Here is a 26,581-nt window from a genome sequence, read left to right as displayed (position 1 = left end):
AACTTGATAGATATGGCTCCCTGTCAAATTTTAAGATTAACCTTTCTAAGTCAGTGGCAGTGACTGTATCCATGCCCTCCCAAGCTCTTGACGGCCTCAAACAATCTTTCCCCTTCCACTGGCACCCCTCTAGCTTTAATTACCTGGGGGTCACTTTACACAAAGATTTATCACGCCTTTTTGAGGAAAATTTCAAAAAAATTACTCGTCTCACTTCGCTCCGAGTTCCGGGACTGGGGCAACAGGAGGTTATCCTTGTTGGGGAGGCTCAGTGTCATTAAAATGAACGTTTTACAGAGAGTCCTCTATCTCCTCCAGGCGCTCCCAGTTTCCATTCCCAAAACTTGGTTCAGAGATCTACATAATTTAGTTAGGGACTTTGTATGGGGGACAAATGGCCCCGCTTTCAACATACCATTCTCTTTCGCCCTAAACATAAGGGCGGTCTTCAGCTACCGCACTTCACACTGTATTATGAGGCTATTGTTCTCCGTAGAATCTTGGAATGGTCACGCTCAAATGACACAAAACAGTGGGTCCATATCGAGGGAGCAGTGCTACCCGCCCCCATTGCTTATTACCCTTGGTGCTCAAAGATACCACACAGATCATCCTACTATTGGTCCTACACTTTCACGCTGGAATAGACTTAGGATTCTCCTGTATATTTCCTCTAAATACTCTGTGGCCTGAGTGACGGTAAACTCAGGCCACATGGACCCGGGGGGATCGGAACCCAGAGGCAAGTGCCATCCAGGACTTGGTTTCCCGAGTTCAGAGTCAGGAGGCTGCACAGAGCCAGGTGATGCAGTATCTCCAGGAATTATCCAGTCGGCTGGATCAAATTCAGGCTTCTCTGGCTTCAGTAGTTCCGGCTCCAGCTCCAGTGCCCGCTCCAGTGGTTGTCCCTAGTAATGTTCAGTCCTTGTCTGGAACTAGGTCACGCCTTCAGCTTCCCACTCCCTCTCGCTATAATGGGAATCCAAAGAATTGCCGTGGTTTTCTCAACCAATGCGAGGTGCATTTTGAACTTCTTTCGCACAACTTCCCCACGGATCGGTCCAACGTGGCGTACGTTATTTCCTTACTGGAAGGTTCAGCGTTGGATTGGGTGTCAAATTTGTGGGAGCGATCTGATCCTTTTGGTTTCTAGTTACACCAATTTCATTGCCTCATTTCGAAGGATCTTTGATGAGCCCGGCAGAACGACCGCTGCTTCTTCAGACTTGCTCCGAGTTCGACAAGGCTCCCGTTCAGTGGGGCAGTATGTGATTCACTTCCAGACCATAGCTTCAGAACTACGCTGGAATAATGATGCTCTCCGGGCTGCCTTTTGGAACGGGCTCTCCGACCGCCTAAAGGACGAACTGATCACTAGGGATCTGCCAGATTCCTTAGAACAGTTGATCTCACTCTGTGTAAAGGTGGATCTTCGCATGCAGGAATGGGGAGGCGAACTTAGTCGGTCAGATCGATCCAGATTCCGGTCTCTCCCGTCTAAGCAAACGGTTAGTCCAGGTCCAGACGAACCCATGCAAATCAATCTATCTCGGCTGTCCACGGAAGAACGACAGCGACGTCGTGAGGGTAGACTCTGCCTCTACTGTGGAGCCGCAGATCATTTTCTCAAGTTCTGTAAGTCCCGTCTGGGAAACGGGCAGTCCTAGCTTGTTCCGGAGGAGTCGAGTTAGGAATTACATCTAAACCTTCTCCAACAGTGGACTGTTTACTCTCCGTGTCTCTGTTTCCTGAGTCAGTAGCCAAACCTGTTAAAGCTTTTCTGGACTCTGGGGCTGCAGGGAATTTTGTTTCCCTTTCTTGTGTCCAGAGCTTAGGTTTACAGTTACAGTCTGTCAAACGGCCTATTACGTTGACCGCCATCAATGGTAGCCAAATTTTTAATGGTCTTATTACCAGTCGCACAGTGCCAATCAGGCTGCAGGTGGGAGCTCTGCATCAAGAACATCTGGAGTTCCTAGTGATTCGGGAGATGCCCCACGATCTGGTTCTAGGTCTTCCTTGGCTTAAAATTCACAACCCTCACGTTGACTGGAAGTCGTCACAAATACTGTCCTGGAGTTCTTTTTGTCATTCTAATTGTCTCACTCCTGTCTACCCGCTCCGGGTATCTTCCAAGTCGGATGAAGAGCTCATTCCGGAGGTCTATCGGGAGTTCACTGATGTCTTTTCGGAGCTGGCGGCCGATCAGTTACCACCCCATAGACCCTGGTACTGTCCCATTGAGCTCATCCCAGGGAAAATGCCACCCCCCCGGGGACGTACTTACCCCTTGTCTTTACCCAAGACCCAAGCTATGTCTGACTACATCAAGTCTAATTTGCTGAAAGGATTCATTCGCCCCTCTACCTCACCGGCGGGAGCAGGTTTCTTTTTTGTGAAGGACGGAGGGTTAAGACCGTGTATTGACTATCGGGGGTTAAACTATATCACCGTTAAGAACAAATACCCTTTGCCGCTCATCACGGAGCTATTTGATAGGGTTCGCGGAGCCCACGTCTTCACTAAGCTCTATTTTAAGGGGAGCCTATAATTTGATACGCATCCGACAGGGGGACAAATGGAAGACTGCCTTCAATACCAGGGACGGGCATTATGAATATTTGGTAATGCCGTTTGGCCTCAGCAATGCCCCTGCTGTTTTCCAGGGGTTTGTGAATGAGATATTCCGGGACATGTTATACCTAAGCGTAGTGGTATATTTGGATGACATTCTGATATTTTCTAAGAATCGCACAGAGTACAGGCCAAGGAAGTACTTCTTCGCCTATGAAGGAATCATCTCTACGGCAAGATTTCCAAATGTACCTTTGAGGTCCCTTCAATTCCATTTCTTGGCTATGTCATCTCAGGTACGGAGCTCCGCATGGATCCGGAAAAACTCACTACCATTCAGGACTGGACTCAGCCTCTCTCCTTGAAAGCGGTACAAAGATTTCTGGGTTTTGCAAATTACTACCGGAAATTCATAAAGGGATTCTCTACCAATGTGGCACCTATTACTGCCCTAACCAAAAAGGGGTCTGACCCAAGTCACTGGTCTTCTGAAGCGGTAGCAGCATTCGCCCGGTTGAAAGCAGCCTTTATGTCCGCTCCGGTACTCCAGCAACCAAATTTTTCAAACCCATACTACTTGGAGGTCAATGCTTCCTCGGTAGGCATCGGTGCTGTACTTTCCCAGTACTCCTCTGATGGGAAGTTACATCCATGTGGTTTCCATTCTCGCAAGTTCTCTCCCGCTGAACGAAACTACACCATTGGAGACCAGGAACTTCTGGTGATAAAATCTGCCCTAGAAGAATGGAGGTACTTATTGGAAGGTGCTAAACATCTAATTACGATTTACACCGATCACAAGAACTTGCTGTATCTCAAGACGGCCCAGTGCTTGATTCCCCGTCAAGCTAGATGGGCGCTCTTCTTCACTCGTTTCTCGTTCATCATTAAGTACGGGGCCGGGACTTTTAACACTAAGGCTGATGCTCTATCTCGTTCCTTAACGGCATCGGATGAAGAAAATTCAGTTGAAAACGCTTTGATTCTCAGTCCAGTCTCTATTTCGGCAGCTCCTACCACTCTGGGTCCTCCTCCTGGGAGAATGTCTGTACCAGCTAAATTTCGACCGAAATTGTTGCAGTGGGCTCATATCTCCAAGTTTTCCGGTCATCCTGGAGTTCAAAAAATGTAGGAATTTCTACGAAGGTCATACTGGTGGGATACTATGAAGAAGGATATACAGGATTATCTCAACTCATGTCCTCAATGTGCTCAGCACAAAACTCTCTTCGTCTGCCTCCTGCGGGGTTGCTTCATCCACTGTCCATTCCTAAGAGACCTTGGACCCATATTTCGATGGACTTTGTTACCGAATTACCCTTCTCAAAGGGTCATAATACCATCTGGGTGATTATTGACCGCTTTTCTAAAATGGCACATTTTATTCCATTGACCGGGTTACCGTCCGCTCCCAAGTTGGCTTCTTTATTCATTCGTGAACACTTCCGCCTGCACGGGTTACCTCAGGAGATAGTCTCTGATCGGGGGGTGCAGTTCACGGCAAGATTCTGGAGGGCCCTCTGCTCTGCCTTACAAATAAAGCTCAAGTTCTCATCTGCTTACCATCCTCAAACCAATGGGCAAACTGAACGCGTCAATCAAGATTTAGAGACTTTTCTCCGCGTTTATCTCTCTCCTTCGCAAGACAATTGGGTGGAACTGTTACCCTGGGCCGAGTTTGCCCATAATCATCTGTACCACTCCTCCACTGGTGAGTCTCCATTCTTTATTAATTATGGATTCCATCCTCAAGTTCCAGAATTACCCATCTGTCCTCCGGAATATGTTCCTGCTGCAGCCTCTACTCTCCGGCACTTCAGTCAAATCTGGAGTAGGGTTCATGCTATCCTCAAGAAAATCTCCGGCCGCTACAAATTCTTTGCGGATAGGAAGCGGCGGGCAGCTCCCCAATACAAAGTGTGTGACAGGGTATGGCTCTCTACCCGCAATCTCCGTTTAAGAGTGCCTGCTATGCAGTTTGCTCCAAGTTTCATTGGTCCTTACCCCATGTTGCTAGTCCTGAACCCGGTTGTCTGCAAATTGGGATTGCCTTCCCACTTTCGGGTACCAAATTCTTTCCATGTCTCTCTCCTTCGTCCTCTTGTTTTGAATCGGTTCCATTCAGAATCTCCTAGGCCAACCTCTGTAGAGACTGAAGCTGGAACGGAATTTGAAATTAAAGCTATTCTTGACTCTCGTTATCTTCACAAGAATCTACAGTATCTGGTAGAATGGAAAGGTTATGGTCCTGAGGAGAGGAGCTGGATCAAAACTGCTGAAGTCACGGCTCCCCGACTAGTGCGGATCTTTCATTCCAGACATCCAACAAAGCCCGGGAAGTGTCCGGGGGCCACTGCTGGAGGAGGGGGTACTGTCACACACCAGAGGCAGCGGCCGCCGCGCTTACCCCTGCGTGTCTGCTGGTCCGTCTGGCGGCCCCCGCCTCCGGCGGTCGTCGGGTCCCGGCGTCTGGCTGGCGCTGCTCCCGGTGGTTCCCCGGAGTGTGGGCGCCGTCATTGCACCCGGCGTCATGTGGGCGGGAGTGGGTGGCATCACAGAACCGCTCCACCAATCCTGTTAGGGCGGGAGATTCAAAACCAGACGCCGGGCAGAGCTCCGGCGCCTGAGTATCATCGCTTTTCCAGAGGTAATCTCCAGTGCTCCTGTGACCGCTGTGCTACCTCCCAGAGTTTCCAGCATCCAGTCAGCTTTCCCAGCATATGTGCTGCTCGCTTACCTAGTCTTCAGTGTTTTTAAACATCTCTCACAAGTTCTTCAATCATCAGCGTCTTTGAACACTGCTCACTAAATCTTCAGTGCCTTATATCATCGCTCACAAGTTCTTCATTCACCAGTGTCTCTATCATCGCTCACAAGTTCTTCATTCATCAGTGTCTTTAAACATCGCTCACAAATCATCAGTGACTTTAAACATCGCTCACAAATTCTTTAGTGTCTTTCACCATCACTCACAAGTTCTTTATTCATGTATCTTTAAATATTGCTCACAAATTCTTCAGTAGCCTTTGACATTGCCCACCAGTCCTCTTTCTTCCATGTGTTGCTGTATTGCTCCCTAAATAAAGTTCTTCAGCATTTCTTCATCAAACACAATTGTCAGAGTCCTGTATGAGGAAAACCTATATCCGGCCTTCTCTGCTCCGACCCAGCTGTGGTGCCTCTACCCGACCATCGGAGGAGCCCCCGAGTTCACAATACTCCCAATCCAGGTCAGTGACAATATGTTTGCTACTATAGTATCACTGGCAGAGTCTGCTGTGTATAGAATGCCGGAGGGTATACCATTTTAGAACTGGAGCAGATGGGAAATTCAGTTTGTAATGGGATGGGAAGGGTGTTGTAAATAAAGCACCTAATTGTACAGGTGCAAAGGCCTGTCATTTAAGCCTCTCTTCCTGCTACAGTATACACATCACATTGCATAACCTTTTTCATTCTGTGCATTAACAGCATTTGCTGGCCTATATATGCACAAATCATTCTAGCCCTCATTTCTCACCCTTGCATGTTAAGTTCCCCAAGAGACTTAAGCTGGCCATACACTAGGTCGAAATCGTGTACGAATAAACGATATCGACACGTCAGTCGCCCCCATCTTATGCACATCGTGCATGCTTTGGGTGCAGTTATGATGAGATGCATGGCCTAGCGGGTCGCACGTTGCATCAGTTGATAATATGTGCTGCACATATGATCAGTCAATCCCGGCAGTGCTGCATTACGGAGGTGTGATAGATCGTACGGTCTATCATACACCAGGGAGCTGGCGGGGGGTTGTATCGTAGGACGGCTCGCATCTAATGCAAGTCGTTCTAGTGTATGGCCAGCATTATACATCTGATGGTTGATTAAGAGCAGCAAAGAAGCACCAGTGTAGTTCAGGAGAAAAGAAATGCAGTGAGCCCGGGTGATGCTCCGTATCGGTAAAAAAGCAATGGTTTGATGATGTGTAATATAAAGCCTTTAGTGTTGGACCATGCCATATGATGTGACCTTGTCCACATTATGGAGAGGTTTGGGGATGTGCTGGTCCAACATTTGGTGTGGAAACAAACCAATAACATTGAGGCATTGAATCTGGGACAGAACAGAAGCAATTTATGACCCATATTCAATTGCACTGGTCTGCAAATTGCCCCAAATCGATTGCTGATGTATGGGGGCCATAAGTCACTAAACATATATAATTTCAGGATAAGTGGTGGTGTGCTAACCTAAGCAGCATTATCCAAGGAAAGTTTTCATGGACCTCATTAACCAACTGTTTCTGCTTTCCTCCTGGGCTTTTTCAGATGGTATAATAAGAAAGATGGGAAGGTACGGGTGTCGATTAACAGACAGTCAAATGGTCTATAGTCAATAGGTTGACAAGTTGTTGTTTTTTTATGTAGTTTTTATGTTTAACCATATATGACCCAAATTAGTAGAAGCTCGTCTCCTCGCGGGCTCGCTTTGCTCGCCACAAGGTAAAGGTAATAGTTGACCAATGTCATTTTGACTTTTTGAACCTTTTTTACTGTCTACCTTTTACATGTCAACCTTTTTTGTCCCTATCGCCTTTTTGTACCTGTCAATTAACTGTTGACCACATGGTGTCAACCTGTTGACTGTAAACCTTTTTAACTGTCATTCAGCACCCAAAGGTACTTGGGAATATTGTAACCAGGAGTTATTAAATAAGTTGTGTTACGCTCCATAATTTACTAACCACAGAGGTAAATGCACGGTAGATTAAAGGTTCTATTTATCAATGAGAGATTTTCACAACATATGATAGGAAGTGAACATCTTCTGTCGCCACTCTAGTCAGGGCAGTTGAGAAATGCTCCGTTTCCTAGCCACGCTGGCGGGCAGCTGTAAGCAGAATCTCCGGCTTTCAGATTTGTCTTTTGTTGGATTTCTATATAGTGCTGAATGAGAATGAAGTACATGGCAGCCAGGAAGGAAACTGGGATTTGGTGATATATCATGTACAGCAGATGACTGTAGGATGTAAAATACCTTTTTTTTTTCCCCTGACCGTTTGAGGGCATTGCTGTTAAGGGACAAATATTGCAAAGCTGTTGAGTATTAATTAAAGGATGCATCATACTTGTTAATGCATGTTGTGCAATGCATTGTTTACAGTTATTCCACTATTGCAGCCTATTCAATGAGTAATATCTCCTTGTGGGCTAAATGTGAACCCGGGTGACCCTGACTAATTTTGTTTTGTTATGGTTTACTCTTGCAACACAAGCATTCTTTTAGTATTATCTTCTAATTTTAATATACACCAAGGGTTGGACTGGGGGACAGGGAAATCCCCGGTGGGCCCCACTGCTCAACTGCCCACTTCCTTCTCTAAGGATCAGGTTCCAGACTGCACTGTATTGGTGCTATTAATTTGATACATTATCATGCATGCACTAGTAGCATTTACTATATAGGGGCCCAGACTATGCACTCTCTAATGGTTAGCCAAATATCTGTGGCGGCTGGCCACACCCCCTCTGAATGACCACACCCATGCACATAGGCCCTTTCCACGGCATTCCTCGTGGGTCCTTCATGCCCCAGTTTGATGCTGCATACACTATATTGACAAAAGTATTCAGACGCCTGATCATTACACCAACATGGACTGTAATGACATTGTATTCAAATACATATACTTTAATAATGAGTTGGTCCCCCTTTTGCAGCTATAACAGCTTCCACTCTTCTTGGATAGCTTTGCACAAGATTTTGGAGTATTTCTGTGGGAATTTGTGCCCATTCATTCTGTAGAGCATTTATGAGGTCAGGCACTGTTGTTGGACGAGTAGTCAATATAGTGTATTGTATGGCAACATCTGTTATTTCAGGATCGCGAATAGGGTCTTCAACCCGGTGCTGAAATCCTGACAGCCAGAATCCTGAAGGACCACTGCGCCGGACAGGTAAGCCAAGGTGGTAGGGGGTTTAGTTGTAGGGGCTCGGATTAGGCTGTTCCCGGGGTGTGTGGGGGGAGGGGGTGTTAGGCCTAGGCTGCAGGGAGGGGAGTTAGGTTTAAGCGCCCCCCTTCCCCTGGAGTGCAAGGGTTAGGCTGTGGGGAGGGTTAGGTTTAGGCTGCAGAAAGGGGGGGGGTTAGGTTTAGGTGCCACCGGGGAAGGTAAGGGGGTGGGGGGAGAGTTAGATTTAGGCTACAAAAGGGGAGGGTTAGAGGACAAGGGGGGGGATACTTCCCATGTAGGATTCTAATTCTAGGGATGCTTTAGCCAGTATTTTGACCGCCGGCATCCCGACCGTCTGCATATTATAACCAACCCATTAGTTCATATGTTGGACAGTGTCTGCAATTTTACAGTTATCTGTAACAAGGGAGTCCAGTATGCGTGACTGGCAGTCAGGAAATCCCGGCAGCGGAATGCTAGCAGGGGATGGGGGGGGGTGAGTGCAACCCGTCACCTTGCGGGCTCGCTGCGCTCGCCACTCTATGGGTGTTGTGGGCACCCAGGAGTAGGAATAGTCCCTCTTGGTTGACATGCCGACTATCTGGATTCTCAGGGGGCGGGGTGTAGGGAAAGGTGTTGTGACCGGCAGTCTTCTGATTGGCGGTCACATAACTATATCCCATAACAAGCAACTAAATGTTAAAGTTAAATTTGAATATGGTGAGTCATTATCTGTGGAATTTGTTGCTAGTGCCATATTTCTGAAGCAATTCACCAGTAATATGGTGCTGACGCCAGGCCACGCATGGATCTTATTTTTACCTGGGGAGAGGAGGCCCAAAGACTGCAATGTGTAGCTGAGTTGATTGTGCAGCTACATCTTAGTATACTGTAGAAAGAAATAAACAATACAAATGTTATGTTCTGTAAAAGCCTTTTTCTGCTGCGGGGTACACTGGGCTCCACAAGGATAGACATTGGGGTGTAGAGTAGGCTCTTGATCCGAAGCACCAACAGGCTCAAAAGCTTTGACCTTCTTCCCAAGATGCATAGCGCCGCCTCCTATATCACCCCGCCTCCGTGCACAGGAGCTCAGTTTGTAGTTGGTGCTTGCAGTGCAAGCATGTAACAGGAAGAGCTGCTCACAGCAGCTCTATAAAAGCTTTTTCTGAGGAAAAAAGAAGACTACAAGGGCTGCAGCAGAGGCACAGATTGTGCTGGATGTCAGTAGACATTGCCTGCTGCAGCTCCATCTCTACCCCAGCGGCGCTGTACACTCCTGTGCCCTGGTTGCCGGGTACCTACAGCAGGAGGCTCCTGTTTTCTTCCAAGTTAGTCACACACGGCTGGGGCTCTCCAGGATCGCGTGGCCGCACTTCGGGAGGAGGTAAGTGGGTCCCGCTCGCGGGACCTGCACTTTATCGTGATCCGGTGGGGGGCGGGCCGCGCGCGCTGGCGGTGGACACTGTGGCAGTACAGGCAATCCCACTAGATCACCAGGGCATGGGACAGGTCAGGTTTTCTCTATAAACTGTTTTATTAGAGCCCATAGTACCCGGTGGTTTTGCCAGCAGCGGGATAGAGCTTGGACCTGAAGCCCCTCCCCCAGCCCTAGGGTGCCATTTTCTGCAAATGTTCCCGCCCTGGAGCTGCATATCTGTCTCTCCCTCACTCCCTGGCAGTGTCTGTGGCGCCATTATCCATCAGCTCACTGTTCCTGGGAATGCTTGGGCAAATCCTCCTATGTAAAGCCGCCTGGTTGCCAGTGCTGTGACTTTACCAGACACTTAAGTATTCTACCTGCCTTTTTTTAGTCAGTGTTAGTTAAGAAAGAGTGCACTTAGTCAGGGTTTCCTAGTACAATTACCCTGTGATATACATCCAGTTCTTACTGTGTACTGTTGTACCTATTGTTATATAGCTGTGTAAGCTAGTCCAGTGCAGTATTATTGTTAGTAATAACCTCTGCATTGTACAGACTGTGACTATTTGTGTGTGCATTTGATAGCTGAGTGGTGTCCATTTCGTGTCTTTCACTCAACCTGCTATCCCTATATTCTATAACCTGAGGGGGCTTGGTGCGTCAGGTTTTATCTAATATAGGATTTTCACAAAGATATACTGTATTACGTATTTTTCTCTGTGAATTAGTCACCATATCTCTCCTTTATCTCTGCTGGTGCTGACTACACTGCGCAGGGGTTTGGGCTAGAGGTATAGTGCTGCTGACAAATTGTACTGTGTTACCTGATACTGCAAGTTATATCATGTCTGCTTCTGAGGGTAACTGTTCTGGGGCTGAACACACTGCCAGTGTTGCTGAAGCCTCTGATACCTATGAGGAGAATATAGCAGCTTTGGGCTCTGGTTCTGGGGCTCCTTGCCCCCCAGTGGGACAGTGGCAACGGGGGCAAATAATGACCCGCCGTGGGCCACTTTTTCCACGCTTCTGCATACGCTAGTTCATAAACTGACACCCCCCTATGGGACCCCCAACAACCGTTTGTGGTCCCTGCAGCTAACCCACCGTGGGTGGACGATTTATCTGCTCAAATAAAGAAGTTGAACCAGTCCCTGACTACTAAAAAGTCTGACCGTCGCTCGCCTACGTCCAAAAGGGTCCTCTAAGCGAGCGCTTGTCTCCTCACAATCCACTGCTGTCACTGACACCTCGTCGGATGAAGATGGCACTTACACTGACCCCACAGGTTCTGACTCAGATATGGCTGATGGGGAGGGTGGCTCACATGTGGATGTTCCTGATCTTTTGGAGGCTATTAAGTTAATTTTACAGATTACGGATGATCCCGAGCCATCCGTTCCTCCTAAGAAACCAGATAGGTTCAAGCGTCAGAAGGTGATTAAGCAAGTTTTACCTCACTCTGACCACCTAATTGATATACATCAGGAACCCTGGGAAAACCTGGGTACGAAGTTGTGCCTCAAAAGATGATGCTGGCTCGCTATCCCCTCGCGCTGGAGCTAAGAATTGGGAAACTCCTCCTCCAGTGGACTCGCATGTGGCTAGGATGGTGGTTTCCTCAGCTCTACCGGTCACCACCGTCACGTCTCTAAAAGAGCCTACGGATAAACTTGTGGAGGGTTGTCTTAAAACGATTTACACCCTCACGGGTGCTGCACAAAGGCCCACTATTGCAGCTACTTGGGCTGCAGAGGCCATTGAAGCATGGGCCTTGGAGTTAGATGCTGAAATCTCCTCTGACCATGCTAGACAATGCTTGTCTTATATTGTCACAGCTTCTCGTTATATTAAAGAGGCGGCTTCTGATGCCGGTATCCTGGCAGCCAAGGCCTCTACTACGTCAGTCCTGGCTCACCGGATATTGTGGCTGAGATCCTGGTCTGTGGATCTGGACTCTAGAAAAACCCTGGAGGTACTCCCTTTTAAGGGAAATATTCTGCTTGGGGAGGATTTAAATAAGATTGTGGCTGACTTGACTACTGCCAAAACTGCCTGTCTGCCAAGTACTGCTCCTTCTTTGTCGAAGGCTAAATGTGCTTCCTTTCGCCCCTTTCATCCTTCAGGTAAAGCAAAAGGTCAGGCGTACAACAAGCAGGCCCGCCCTTCCAAACCTAGTAAGCCTAAGCCCAAAAGAGCCTGCGCGGCCCGTCAGCCAGCTTCCAAGACAGATATGCCTGCAGCATGACTGGGCAGGCCTCCCTCTGGGGGATCCCAGGGTGGGGGGCCGGCTTCTAGGATATACCCAGGAATGGTTGAAGACCACTTCAGATGCCTGGGTACGGGAAGTCTTCACGCGAGGTTACTCCATAGCCTTCAAAAACCGACCCCCCTCATCGATTTTGCCAGACAGATGTCCCGTTGGACAAGACAAAGGCAAACACTCTACATTCGGTGGTACAGACCCTCCTGGATACAGGAGTCGTAGTACAGGTGCCTCTTGAACAGATGGGCCGGGGGTACTATTCTCAGCTGTTTCTAGTCCCGAAACTGAATGGGTCCTCCCGGCCCATTCTCAACCTCAAGGCATTGAACAGTTTTGTGCAGGTTTCCAGGTTCCGGATGGAAACCCTTCGCTCTATAGTTCTGGCCTTGGAACCTGGGGACTTCACGGTATCCCTGGATATACAGGATGCTTACCTGCATATTCCTATAGCAGTATCTCATCAGCAATACCTGAGATTTGCGATTGGCAACTGCCATTACCAGTTTCGGGGGTTACCTTTTTGTTTAACAACTGCTCCGCGAGTCTTTACAAAAGTCATGGCGGTGATGACGGTGGTACTCCGCCATCAAGGGGTCAGGATACTGCCATATTTGGATGACTTGTTAATCCTGGCAAATTCCCCAGAACTTCTCCTGCGTCATCTAGATGTGACGGTCCGGTTTCTGCAAGCCCACGGGTGGCTCATCAACTGGAAGAAGTCATCCCTGATCCCAGCTCAGAGCATGGTGCATCTGGTAGCACTATTGGACACTCACAACCAGCGGTTGTTCCTGTCTCAGGAGAAAGTCCTGAAACTTTAGGACAGGATTCGTTGCTTCCTATCTCGTCCGCAAGTGTCGATACATTCGGCGATGCAGGTGCTGGGCATCATGGCGTCAGCATTCGACATGGTGGAGTACGCTCAATTTCACTCTCGCCCTCTCCAGAGGCTGATTCTAGCCAAATGGGACGGCCTGCCTCACCGGATCAGGTCTCAAATGATCTCATTGACTCCGGAGGTCCGTCTGTCGCTGGTCTGGTGGCTCCGGGACCAACAACTGTGCAGGGGCCGTCCGTTCTGGATATCCGACTGGGTCCTGTTGACGACAGATGCCAGTCTAAGAGGTTGGGGTGCGGTGCTGGAGCAACACTCCCTTCAGGAGCGGTGGACCTAGGAGGAGTCCCTCCTCTCAATCAATTTTCTGGAGTTGTGGGCAGTCTTCAATGCCTTCAACCTAGCCCAGCATTTAATTCAGAACCATCCTGTTCAAGTACAGTCGGACAACGCCACCACAGTGGCTTGCATAAATCATCAAGGCGGCACACGAAGCCGCCTAGCAATGAAGGAAGTCTCACGGATTCTACAGTGGGCAGAACGCCATCTACCGGCAATATTCATTCCGGGAGTCCTGAATTGGGAAGCGGACTTTCTCAGTCGTCAGGATGTGCATGCCGACGAGTGGGGCCTCCATCCAGAAGTCTTTCAACTCCTATTGGAAAGGTGGGGCCTTCCAGACGTAGATCTGATGGCGTCTTGACACAATCACAAGGTTCCGGTCTTCGGAGCAAGGACAAGGGATCCTCAAGCAGCATTCGTGGATGTGCTGGCGGTACCGTGGAGATTTTGGCTGCCGTACGTGTTCCCTCCGGTGTCACTCCTGCCCAGGGTAAGTCGGAAGTTCAAGCAAAAATAAGGAATTCTGCTTCTCATAGCTCCAGCGTGGCCCAGACGGCACTGGTTCTCAGACCTGCAAGGCCTATCGTCAGAGCGTCCAATTCTACTTCCACAACACCCAGACCTCCTCGTTCAGGGCCCCTGTGTCTACCAGGACCTAGCCTGGCTGTCTTTGACGGCATGGCTCTTGAAGCTTCCGTCTTAAGGGCTAAAGGGTTTTCTGAGGTGGTCATTCAAACTATGTTGCGGGCCCGGAAACTATAGGGTCTGGCATTCTTACTTTGTTTGGTGCGCATCTAACGATTATGACGCTTCCAAGTTTAGTATAGCCAAGTTGTTGGCTTTTCTTCAACAGGGCCTGGACTTAGGCCTGCGTCTGGCCTCCCTCAAGGTTCAAATATCTGCCTTGTTGGTGTGGTTTCAGAGAAAAATTGCTACCTTACCTGATGTGCATACCTTTACTCGGGGTGTGTTGCGTATCCAAACTCCCTATGTCCCGCCTGTGGCTCCTTGGGACTTGTAGGTGGTTTTGGAGGCATTACAGGAGTCTCCGTTTGAAACTCTTGTTTCAGCTGATCTTAAGTGGTTTTCCCTTAAGGTGGTGTTTCTGCTGGCTTTTGCTTCAGCTAGAAGAGTGTCGGATTTGGGTGCCTTGTCTTGTAGTTCCCCATATCTGATATTTCACCGTGATCGGGCGGTTCTTAGGACTCGTCCCGTTTATTTGCCTAAGGTGGTTTCTTCGTTCCACCTTACCCAGGAGATTGGTTCCGGCACTTGTTTCTCCTGATCTGTCTCCCAAAGAGCTGTCTTTGGATGTGGTACGGGCTCTCCGTATCTATGTGAAGAGAACTCTTCTGTTAGGAAATCTAATTCTCTCTTTATTCTGTTTGGATTTCACAAACGGGGCTGTCCTGCTCACAAGCAGACTTTGGCCAGATGGATTAGAATGGTGATTGCACATGCTTATGTGAGGGCTGGTCTGTCAGCTCCTGCTCACATTACGGTCCATTCTACTCGGTCTGTTGGACCTTCTCGGGCGGCCCGCCGTGGTGCGACCCTTGAACAATTGTGCATGGCGGCTACGTGGTCTTCGGTGAACACGTTCATTAGGTTCTATGCCTTCGATAACACCGCTTCCCAGGATGCTTCCTTTGGACGCCGGGTTCTTGTGCCCACTACTGTGCGTCCCCTCCCATAAGGAACTGCTTTAGGACATCCCCAATGTCTATCCTTGTGGAGCCCAGTGTACCTCGCAGCAGAAACGAGTTTTATGGTAAGAACTTACCTTTGTTAAAACTCTTTCTGCAAGGTACACTGGGCTCCACAAGGCGCCCACCCTGACGGTATCCGTTCACATGGTCGACCATGTTATGGTAGACAGTCATTAGGTCAACCACTATTGGTCGACATGGACGACACATGAAAAGGTCGACATGAATTTTTTTACTTTTTTTCTTTTGGGGAACTTTTCCATACTTTACGATCCACGTGGACTACGATTGGAACGGTAATCTGTGCCGAGCGAAGCGGTAGCAGAGCGAAGGCACCATGCCCGAAGCATGGCGAGCGAAGCGGTGCACTAATTGAGGTTCCCAGTCACTTTACGCAAAAAACGACACCCAAAAAAGTTTAAAAAAAACTTATGTCGACATTTTCATGTGTCGACCATTTTCATGTGTCGACCATGTCAATGTCGACCAATAGTGGTCGACCTAATGACTGTCGACCATAACATGGTCGACCATTCATACCGGAACCCACCCTGACGCACTTAGCTTCTTTGGGTTGGTATGGCATTAGCCGCTGACACTTCTCCTGTCGGGAGAGTGTGGTGTTTGTGACAACTGGCTGTTGTCGTCTTTTACTTGCTACTGCATTGGGCTGGTTAACAAAACTGAGCTCCTGTGCACGGAGGCGGGGTGATATAGGAGGCGGCGCTATGCATCTTGGGAAGAAGGTCAAAGCTTTTGAGCCTGTTGGTGCTTCGGATCAAGATCCTACTCTACACCCCAATGTCTATGGAGCCCAGTGTACCTCGCAGAACGAGTTTTAACAAAGATAAGTACTTACCATAAAACTCTTTTTTTTTTTTTTTTAAATTCTATATGAACAGGTCCGCTAGTATAACTTTCTAGCAAGCAACATAAATGAGCTAGAATGGTGGGAGACCTCATGCTTGTGACCCTCATAGCTCTGTTATTTTTTATTGTTCTTAGGCAAAATTAATTGATTTGACCTAAAAAGTCTTGGCCACCATAAATTGTATACTGGGTACAAGAATGGATAACTAGTAGTCCTAGTAGAAAAGAAGAATGGTTCACTAGTAGTCCTTACATAAGGGGCTGGTGGAATTTGTTCTTCTGAAGAAAGGGTTGATTTAAAAAAAAAAAAAAAAGATCGGGAAACCATAGCGTGAGAAATGTTGCCAGATGGAGAGGAGATGATCCGTATAATGAAATACAGTATCTAGGATTGGGAATTATTACTAATGAAGCTAGAGGTGGATGTAAGGGCATAGGTTTAGAAATAGGTTTTGGGAAACAGATTAGACAACAGACAGTAGATGGATGAGAGAATAAATTACTGGGTGGAGTTCTTATAGTGTTTATGCTACTAGACTGTCCACCTATTCCTACCAGATCAGACTACAGTAGATTCTACATAAAACTCAATGGTTCATTATAATGCACTTGAGTTACTATAAAACAGCAGAATTGTCTCCCATATCTGTCTGCCACTCCCCTTTTAGATTTTAATTTCTCACGAGCAGGACCCTCTTCCCTCATGTGCTGTTCCTTCCCTGACTTATACCATAATCTTCTACTCACCGCCAGCAGTGGCACCATACCGTAGGGTTCAGCTGGCACTGCTTATCTGATGCAGTCATGTTTATAACCTTTGTAGTCCATGTTCTGCAGTCATTTTTACTGTTAGGGCGGTATCCAATTAGCCCCCATGCTGGCACTTATCGGGAATTATGCAAAGCATAATCCGTGATAAGTGCCCCTTTGACCCGCGATAAGTGGTACGAAAATACATAGGTCCGCGGCTTTTTGAGCGAAAAATTTGTGTGTTTCACGGGGCTTAATTGGATAGGGTGATTAAAAAAAAAACGCAATAATCGCCAGTTTTTCGCACACGTGGCACTATTGCGGGTAATTGGATAACCCCCTAAGACACTCATCCTGTTTTGGTCATACTTTTTGTTTGTTTGTTTATGTACTTTATTAGGCACTGCGGAACCTTTGTGCTGCCATAGAAATACAAGATGATGATGATGATGATGATCATAATAATGTGTGTGTATATCCGTGTTTCTGCTCCTAAGACTTTAATTGTTCTGCTGTGAGTGGTGGAACTCTTAAGGGCCGTATTCACGGCCCGATTTGGGGAGAGATGTGAGCGAACCGCTCAGCACACATCTCCGCGATGTGTGCTGAGCGTGCGGGGGAAAACGGGGGGCCGCTCATTTCACCCAGTGGGTGAAATGAGTGATGTGCTAGATTGGCCTGCATGCAGGCTCAATCTAGCACCAGCGATAGCGATGCGCGGGGCTGCGCATCGCTATCGCTGTGGGGGGTACACACGGACAGCTCATGCTTAAATTCTAAGCAATCTAGTCAGATTGCTTAGATTTTAAGCAGCGATCGTTCCGTGAGTACCCCCCTTTACAGCCATCAAGGAAGCAGTCGGATCTGGCAAACTGCACAACTGTTGGAAAAACAGTTTTGATGTTTTTGTGATGTTATCCTTTCATTGTGCCCGCAACAAGATGTGTGTTTATTGCTTTGTACAGGTTATAGGCAAATTTAAAAGTCTAGAATTGTACCTCCTTTGTTTCTAGTCATTTGTTTTTAATCTCTATATGGATTACACAATCCAATATTGTTGTTTTGTATTGGATGATTCAACATATTGTAGTAACTTTGATAGGAATGTTTTGGGAGGAGATGACTGATTAGAATACAAAGGTAACCAGGTAACCATGACCAAATTTTGTAGACAAGCTAAAGTCTGAAAGCAGGTTTAGTAACTTTTTTTTTTTTTTTTTTTTTTTTTTTTTTACAGAAGAAGCCTCAATAGTGCAAATTAGAATTGTATATTTTACATTAGTATAATATAAATTTGAAGGAAAAAATTAGCAAATTTTTATTAAATTAAGTAGGTCCGTATACATTTTTACAACACTGACCAGCTGTAAGTGGTACCACTGTGTATTAAAATATTATGTTGCAAGAAATGTTTTGCTATCTTTTGGACAGTGTTAATAATGTATAAGAATGTGTAATTAAAGAAATTTGTAAAATGTTCTAGATCTTTAATATGATGCTTAGGTTTAGTTGTTTAACAAATATAGGGGTAGATGGCTTAAAGAGAGATAAAGTATCAACCAGCTACAGGATTATTAGCAAGAACCAGCATGGGTTTGTGAGGGACAGGTCAGACTAATTTAATTTAGCTTCTACGAGGATGTGAGCAATAATATTGATCAAGGAAAAGCAGTGGATGTGGTCTTCCTAGATTATGCAAAAGCCTTCGATACAGTTCCTAACAGGAGACTGATGATCAAATTAAAGGAGATTTGCCTAGGAAAAACTATTTGCAAATGGATAAGCAGCTGGTTGGATAGCAGGGTACAGCGAGTAGTGGTCAACGGGAAGTCCTCAACCTGGTCCCCAGTAGTCAGCGGAATACCACAAGGGTCCATACTCGGACCACTACTGTTCAACATATTTATCAATGACCTAGAAATAGGCCTGGAAAGCACAGTGTCAATCTTTGCAGATGATACTAAACTGTGTAAGGTAATTAATTCAGAATTGGATGTGGAGTCCTTGCAGAATGATCTATCTAAACTTGAATTCTGGGCGTCTAAATGGAAAATGAGGTTCAATACAGACAAATGCAAGGTTATGCATTTTGGGACTAAAAACAAACTTGCATCCTACATATTAAATGGGGAACACCTAGGGGAAACAGAGTTGGAAAAAGATTTGGGGGTATTCATTGATAATAAGCTTAATAACCGTACACAATGTCAAAACGCAGTAAAGAAGGCAAGTAAGGTGCTAGCATGCATAAAAAGGGAAATTGAGACAAGGGACTCGGATGTAATCATGCCGCTGTATAAGGCATTGGTACGTCCGCACCTGGAATATTGTGTTCAGTTTTGGGCACCATTGTATAAAAAAGACATCAGTGAACTCGAAAAGTGTTCAAAGGCGAGCTACTAAATTGATTAAAGGTCTAGAAGGACTGGACTATAAGGAAAGACTTACTAGGCTGAATATGTATACGCTAGAAAAGAGGCGCCTAAGAGGAGATATTATTAATATCTTCAAATATGTAAAGGGACATCACAAAGAATTATCAGATTAATTATTTATTAAAAGATCACAGTTTAGGACACGTGGGCACTCGCTGCGACTGGAGGAGAGAAAGTTTCGAAGGCAACGGAGGAAAGGGTTCTTCACTGTTAGGGCAATCAGGATGTGGAATTCCCTGCCAGGGAAGGTGGTAATGGCGGACTCTGTAATTGGATTTAAAAAAGGAATGGATAAATTTCTGAGTAACATGAGTTATAGTCGCTAACTAGTCATAAAACATTATTTAGCAAGTATGTAGAATCATCACAACTTAAAACAGGTTGAACACGATGGGCAATTTGCCTCTATTCAACCTCAAATACTATGTTACTAACTAATTTTTCAAATACAGCTTGTAAAATGACAGGAGCGGATTGGTTAGTACTTTATCTCTCTCTGCTGTATCTCTCTCAAAGCTTTGACGCAACTCGCCATAGTAACTTTTGCTGTCCTCTTCTTTAACAGAATCTATTAACATCTCCTTACAACCCGCACAAAACATAACTGTCCGCATAAAACGTGGTAATAATTTACCACCAGCACAATGTTATATCTGCAAACCAAACAATATCTGCAAAGATTCTAATCTAGAAATACTCCCTGGTATGAAAGTGGATTACACCTTCAGCTGCACTACTCCTGAGAGGTACTTTATTATGGAAATCAACAGGACAATTGGTAAGTGTTCAATATTTATCTGTCAGCTTTTGGTGGTAGTAATAGTATGTCCCCCAGCAAGGGAGCAAGATTTTAAATACATCTACACATGTAATTTTTTTTTAAAACATAAAGTGATTTTAATTTAATTTTGACTTTTATATTTAACCAGTTTACTTAAATTATTTTGTGCCTTTGCTGTCAATACGTTTACTCAGGCAGGGTGCATAGTACTGCTGCCTGCGCATTTACCATGGCTCCGACTAAAATGTGGTCTTATACAAAAAATGTCCTTTTGTAATAGTATTGGTGAACTTACAAATTACTGCTGTTTGTGTTTCCTTCTATGTCTAGACTGCAGTTCTGGTTTGTGCCCTTTAAATATAACCCTACAACCTTCAAGTTTGTCTGGTTTAAATCGGACATTCTTTTGGCACATCTTAGCTTCCCGGAACAGTGGTCTTAAACTAAGCTTCTCCACTCCATGGCTGAGACAGGTACATCCTTCAAGCACGTGCCCAGACTTGGTTAACTGTAAGATCAGTACTTTTGTACGTGACACATCTATCGACATAGGGACTTTCTGCAGGAACGGGACGGTTACTAGCATTAAGGTCCAAGAAAAAGGAGTTGTTGCTCTGAGTCTGCCTTCGTTTGAAACTCTCGTAAACCCTGGATTCAGCATAGCAAACAGAACTTCCATCCAAAGTGCGTGATAAGTATAACTTTACCTGTTCAATATTGTCTCACATATTGTACTAATTTAGCACATATATAGAAATAATTTATAAAATAATATTAAATATGGGTGTGGTTTATTAAATCGACATGGTCTGAATGTCAATATGGCCAAAATGTCAACAGTCAACATGTTGACTTTACAATTTCTGACAATGTTGACATGTCAGTGTCAACGTTGAGAATGACGACATGTTACATTCTGACTATGCGTATTTGTATGTCTAGTATATAGATACATATATATTAGTTAACATCCGTCAAAATGATGGACACCAGGGCCGGATAATAAGGGGGGGAAGGGGAGTGGTTCACACAGGAGCTGCTGGGTTTCTGGAACTCCTGCTGCTGGGAGCTGGGGCTCGGTGATGCTGAGCAGGTGTGTGTAGATGTGTGCCACTGTGCCGGCGGACCATAGAGGTGAAGCGAGTAGCAGCGTTGGATATATATATATATATATATATATATATATATATATATATATATATATATATATATATATATATATTTTATCTCCACGGACCACCTGACGGAGATAAAATGGTGAGTAATACCTGTTTGTAACTTTATCCTGACGAAAATGTCACTCTGGACATTGAAACGTTGATGACTTAAAAGACTTACGTGTCTGTCTTCATCTACGCCGAGAGTGCCGCCCGCAACCACATTCTATCTATCTATATATATATATATATATATATATATATATATATATATATATATATATATATACATACATACATACATACATACATACATACATACATACATACATACATACATACATACATACATACATACACAGTAGTGTCTTTATCTTGCGGCAACTCAGGAGCGACACACCGGGAGAGATCTTTGTTGGGAGATCTCAAAAGCATGCAGAAAAAGCACAAATTCCCAAGTGCGCTAAAGTGGAATGTAATTACACAATTCTTCCAGCGTTTATTTCATCGGAATGTAGACTGGAGGATGTTTAAATCTGGGGACCTGTAACAGACACCCCTCACCAAATAGTCACCCAAACAAGAGGCCAACAGGCCAATTAGTAAAAAGTTATTTTAATAACGTATAATTGAACATATGAATTTTGATACATAGTTCAGAGTATAAAATTGTGTCAATAAAATACAACCAAAAAAATACACAACCAACACGTTTGTAAGATGGATTCTAGATACTCCCTCACCTTTTACAAGGTGCGAGCTCGAAGGTAGTATCTTCACAAACTGGGGTGCGATTTTCTGACTGACAAACCCAACGCGTTTCGTCTTATCGACTTCATCAGGGGTAACTTGTTTGGGGGAAAATAATGTTCTATTTGAGAAAAACTGCTATTGTAAAATCGGAATATTATATATATTTGGTATGTAAAAAGTACCTACCGCATATAGGGAAAAGGCTAATTTGCTCTCGATGACTTTATATGAAAGATCATGACCTAGAATTTGAATATAAATAACACATTCTTAGATGTGTTTATTTGGTGGAACTACTAAAACATTATTATTATTATTATCATCATTATTGTTACAGATGGTAACGACATACCTCAAATAGAGATTAATCAAAATCTCCTATATCGGGATTTCGTGGATGGAACTCTTATATTAGGGCTCCTGGCTGCAGCTTAAATGATATTCCTTCTTGGATATATAATCTGTTAAAAAATGGTGTTTTGTATGCACTGCCTAATGGGAAGAAAAAAGAGATCCAATGTGGACCAATTTAAATGGTTTACCACCTATTAAATCCTATTGATTGATCCTAAGAAATAACATACCTTAAAACTAGTTAGACATAGTTCCTTATAGAGCCGTCTAGGGAAACTCTTGATTATAGTCTCTTAGGAGTGCTGACAATCGTATGTCGGCGTTATTGCAAACTGCCTAAAAAAAATAAAAAATTGAATGATGGTATTTATATAAAAATACCTGTTCATATGATTTAATAATTATATGGTCAAGCCAAGTCTGCTATAGGCATACCTTAAGTGTGGTGTCCAACTCTTATAATCAAGACTATTTCTGATTCAATGACTGACACACCTTTCACTAAAAATTAAAATTGAATTTTTTCAGAGTTTTATTTTACGTGAGTCAACATTTGAATCAGAAATAGTCTTGATTATAAGAGTTGGACACCACACTTTAGGTATGCCTATAGCAGACTTGGCTTGACCATATAATTATTAAATCACATGAACAGGTATTTTTATATAAATACCATCATTCAATTTTTTATTTTTTTTAGGCAGTTTGCAATAATGCCGACATACAATTGTCAGCACTCCTAGGAGACTATAATCAAGAGTTTCCCTAGGCGGCTCTATAAGGAACTATGTCTAACTAGTTTTAAGGCATGTTATTTCTTAGGATCAATCAATAGGATTTAATAGGTGGTAAACCATTTAAATTGGTCCACATTGGATCTCTTTTTTTTCTTCCCATTAGGCAGTGCATACGAAACACCATTTTTTAACAGATTATATATCCAAGATGGAATATCATTTAAGCTCCAGCCAGGAGCCCTAATATAAGAGTTCCATCCACGAAATCCCGATATAGGAGATTTTGATTAATCTCTATTTGAGGTATGTCGTTACCATCTGTAACAATAATGATGATAATAATAATGTTTTAGTAGTTCCACCAAATAAACACATCTAAGAATGTGTTATTTATATTCAAATTCTAGGTCATGATCTTTCATATAAATTCATCGAGAGCAAATTAGCCTTTTCCCTATATGCGGTAGGTACTTTTTACATACCAAATATATATATATATATATATATATATATATATATATATAATATTCCGATTTTACAATAGCCGTTTTTCTCAAATAGAACATTATTTTTCCCCAAACAAGTTACCCCTGATGAAGTCGATAAGACGAAACGCGTTGGGTATGTCAGTCAGAAAATCGCACCTCAGTTTGTGAAGATACTCCCTTCGAGCTTGCACCTTGTAAAAGGTGAGGGAGTATCTAGAATCCATCTTACAAACGTGTTGGTTGTGTATTTTTTTGGTTGTATTTTATTGACACAATTTTATACTCTGAATTATGTATCAAAATTCATATGTTCAATTATACGTTATTAAAATAACTTTTTACTAATCGGCCTGTTGGCCTCTTGTTTGGGTGACTATTTGGTGAGGGGTGTCTGTTACAGGTCCCCAGATTTAAACCTCCTCCAGTCTACATTCCGATGAAATAAACGCTGGAAGAATTGTGTAATTACATTCCACTTTAGCGCACTTATAATTAATATGCTGTATATCTGTAATGGGAAGGCTATCAGGCTATAATGATGCTACACTATATACACCAGTGCTGGCACGTTTAAGCTCACCAGTCCACCGTACAGCTCCCGGCCAGTCTGGGGATAGAGGTGGCCAGTAGCCACCAGCAGCTGGCCTGGAGGGGTCTCTGCAAGGCAGGTGTGCAGGAGGCAAGCACAGGACCCCTCCATCGGCACACAGCACAGTATACTGTATATAAAGCGGCTGAGCCGGTTATCTGCCTCCTCACTTGCATCATCTGTATGCACTATATGGAAGGGTATGATGGGGGTGCAGTGTGTATACATGGGCAGTGTACTGTAGACTGCCAGTGCATGATTAAGGTTCACATGGGCTGAAATTTATGAAGGGCCTATTGAATGCCAAAACAGGGTGTGTGACTAGTGATGTGGGGGGGTGACCAGTGCTATGGGGGTTTGGTCTGTATTATGCATTTCGCCTACTTCCTCCATATGTTCTACATTTCTGCTGCAGGGTACACTGTGCCCCACAGGGAATGACATTGGGGTGTAGAGTAGGATCTTGATCCGAGGCACCAATAGGCTCAAAGCTTTGACCTTCTTCCCAGAATGCCTAGCGTCGCTTCCTCTATAACCCCGCCTCCGTGCACAGGAACTCTGTTTTGTAGTTGGTGCCATGCAGTAAGCAGGCATACTACAGGGGGGCTGCTCCAGCAGCCCTGAGAAGAAGCTTTTAAAAGAAAAATGAAGACTTCAAGGGCTGCAGCAGAGGCACTGTCTGTGTTAGATGTCAGTCAGACATCTCCTGCTGCAGCTTCGTCACCTCCCCCAGCGGCACTGTATACTCCCGCACCCTGGTTGCCGTGTACTTACAGCGGAGGCTTCGGTTTTCTTCCTGTTAGTCACACACACGACCGCTGTTCTCCTGGATCGTGTGGCCGCACTCAGGGAGGAGGTAAGTGGGTATCCCCCGGCGGGACCCGCTGTAAATGGTGATCCCGCGCGGCCGGTGGGAGGCGGGCCACGCGCGCTGGCGTGGACACTGTGGTAGTACAGGGACCCCACTAGACCACCAGGGCAAGGGCACAGGTCGGTTTTTTTCTCATAAACCATTTATACTGTATAAGCCCACAGTACCCGGTGGTGAAGTCTAGCAGGGGGATAAGGCTTTGACCTGTAGCCCCAGCCCCAGGGTGCAATTTAGAGTAAATGTTCCCGCCCTGGAGCTGCATCTCTCTCTCTCTCTCTCTCTCTCTCTCTCCTCACTCACTCACTCCCTGTCAGCGTTTGGGCGCCATTAGGACAACCTGAGCTGATTTTGGGACTGTTTGGGCAAATCCTCCTCTGTAAAGCCGCCTGCATGTCAGCGCTGTGCATTTTACAGGACACTTAAGTATTCTACATGTCTGCTGACAGTGTTGGTTAAGAGAGAGTGCATTTAGTCAGTGTTATATAGTACAAGTACCCTGTGATATACATCCAGTCTTTACTGTGCATTGTTATATCTATTGAGTGTATAGCTATACATAGTACTACTCTGTATTGCTAGTCCAGTGCAGTTTTATTGCATGTCATAATTTCTGCATTGTACAATGTGACTGTGTGTGTGCATATAGCTGCTGTGTGACCTCCATTTCGTGTCTCTCACTCAGATTGCTATCCCTATATTCTATAACCTGAGGGGGCTAAGTGCGTCAGGTTTATCATTTAATATACAGTAGGTAATTCACAGGATATACTCTGTGTGTATTTTTCTCTGTAATTTTTGGCCACGATATACCGCTTGAATTCCCTGTTTGTGCTGAATACACTACACAGGGGGTTCTTGTCAAGTATTGTGCTGCTGATATTGTACTGTGTTGCCTTGCATTGAGCTTTCGGATATGTCAGCTACAAAGGGCACTGGTGCTGGGGCTGATCCCACATCGCTGCAGACACATTTGCGGAAAACATAGCAGCTGAGGGTTCAGGTTCTGGGGGATCCTTACCCCCAAGTGGAACTGTAGCAACGGGGGTTCAAAATGACCCACCTTGGGCTACCTTCTCCACACTATTGAATACGCTGGTAACTAGACTAACGGCCTCTATGGGGCCTCCTGTGCCGGTACAACCGCTTATGGTCCCTGCGGTTAACCCGCCATGGGCAGATCAACTGTCTGCTCAGTTACAGCAATTGAACCAATCACTGACTGCTCAAAAGTCTAACCCTCGCCCGCCTAAGACCAAGGGGTCCTCTAAGCGGGCCATTACTTCCTCACAATCCACCAACGTCCCAGACTCCTCATCTGATGAGGATGGCGTTTATATTGACCCCTCATATTCTGATCCCGACGCTTCTGATGGGGAATCTGTTTCACAGGTGGATGTTCTTGACTTGTTGGAGGCTATCAGGACCATTCTTCAATTTACGGATAACCCGAAGCCTGATGCTGCCCCTAAGAAACCGGACATGTTTAAACGTCAGAAAGTGGTTAAACAAGTTTTTCCTCATTCTGACCATTTAGTTGACCTACGTCAGGAGTCCTGGGAAAATTCAGGAAAGAAATTTACACCTCACAAGAAGATGCTGGCTTGCTACCCACTCGCAGCGGAGCTAGGAAAAAATTGGGAAACACCCCCGCCAGTGGATTCGCAGGTGGCGTGGCTAGTAGTATCCTCAGCTCTGCCGGTAACTACCGTCACGT

The 26,581-nt window shown here is 45.2% G+C and overlaps 1 protein-coding gene across 3 annotated transcripts in view; it reads left to right on the top strand.

The window, feature by feature from the left end:
- Positions 1-26,581, top strand: part of CDCP1 (CUB domain containing protein 1) — a 134,380-nt gene that overhangs the window by 67,046 nt on the left and 40,753 nt on the right. For all 3 annotated transcript variants that reach the window (XM_063922418.1, XM_063922419.1, XM_063922420.1), the window contains exons 2-3: positions 19,703-19,915; positions 20,249-20,602. In XM_063922418.1, coding sequence (XP_063778488.1) covers positions 19,703-19,915; positions 20,249-20,602 — 567 coding nt within the window. The remainder of the gene's footprint in view (positions 1-19,702; positions 19,916-20,248; positions 20,603-26,581) is intronic.

This window comes from Pseudophryne corroboree, chromosome 5, assembly GCF_028390025.1.
Source record: "Pseudophryne corroboree isolate aPseCor3 chromosome 5, aPseCor3.hap2, whole genome shotgun sequence".
Taxonomy (NCBI): Eukaryota; Metazoa; Chordata; class Amphibia; order Anura; family Myobatrachidae; genus Pseudophryne; species Pseudophryne corroboree.
The sequence above is the reverse complement of the archived record's forward strand: the minus strand, read 5'-3'. Positions and strand labels throughout refer to the sequence as shown.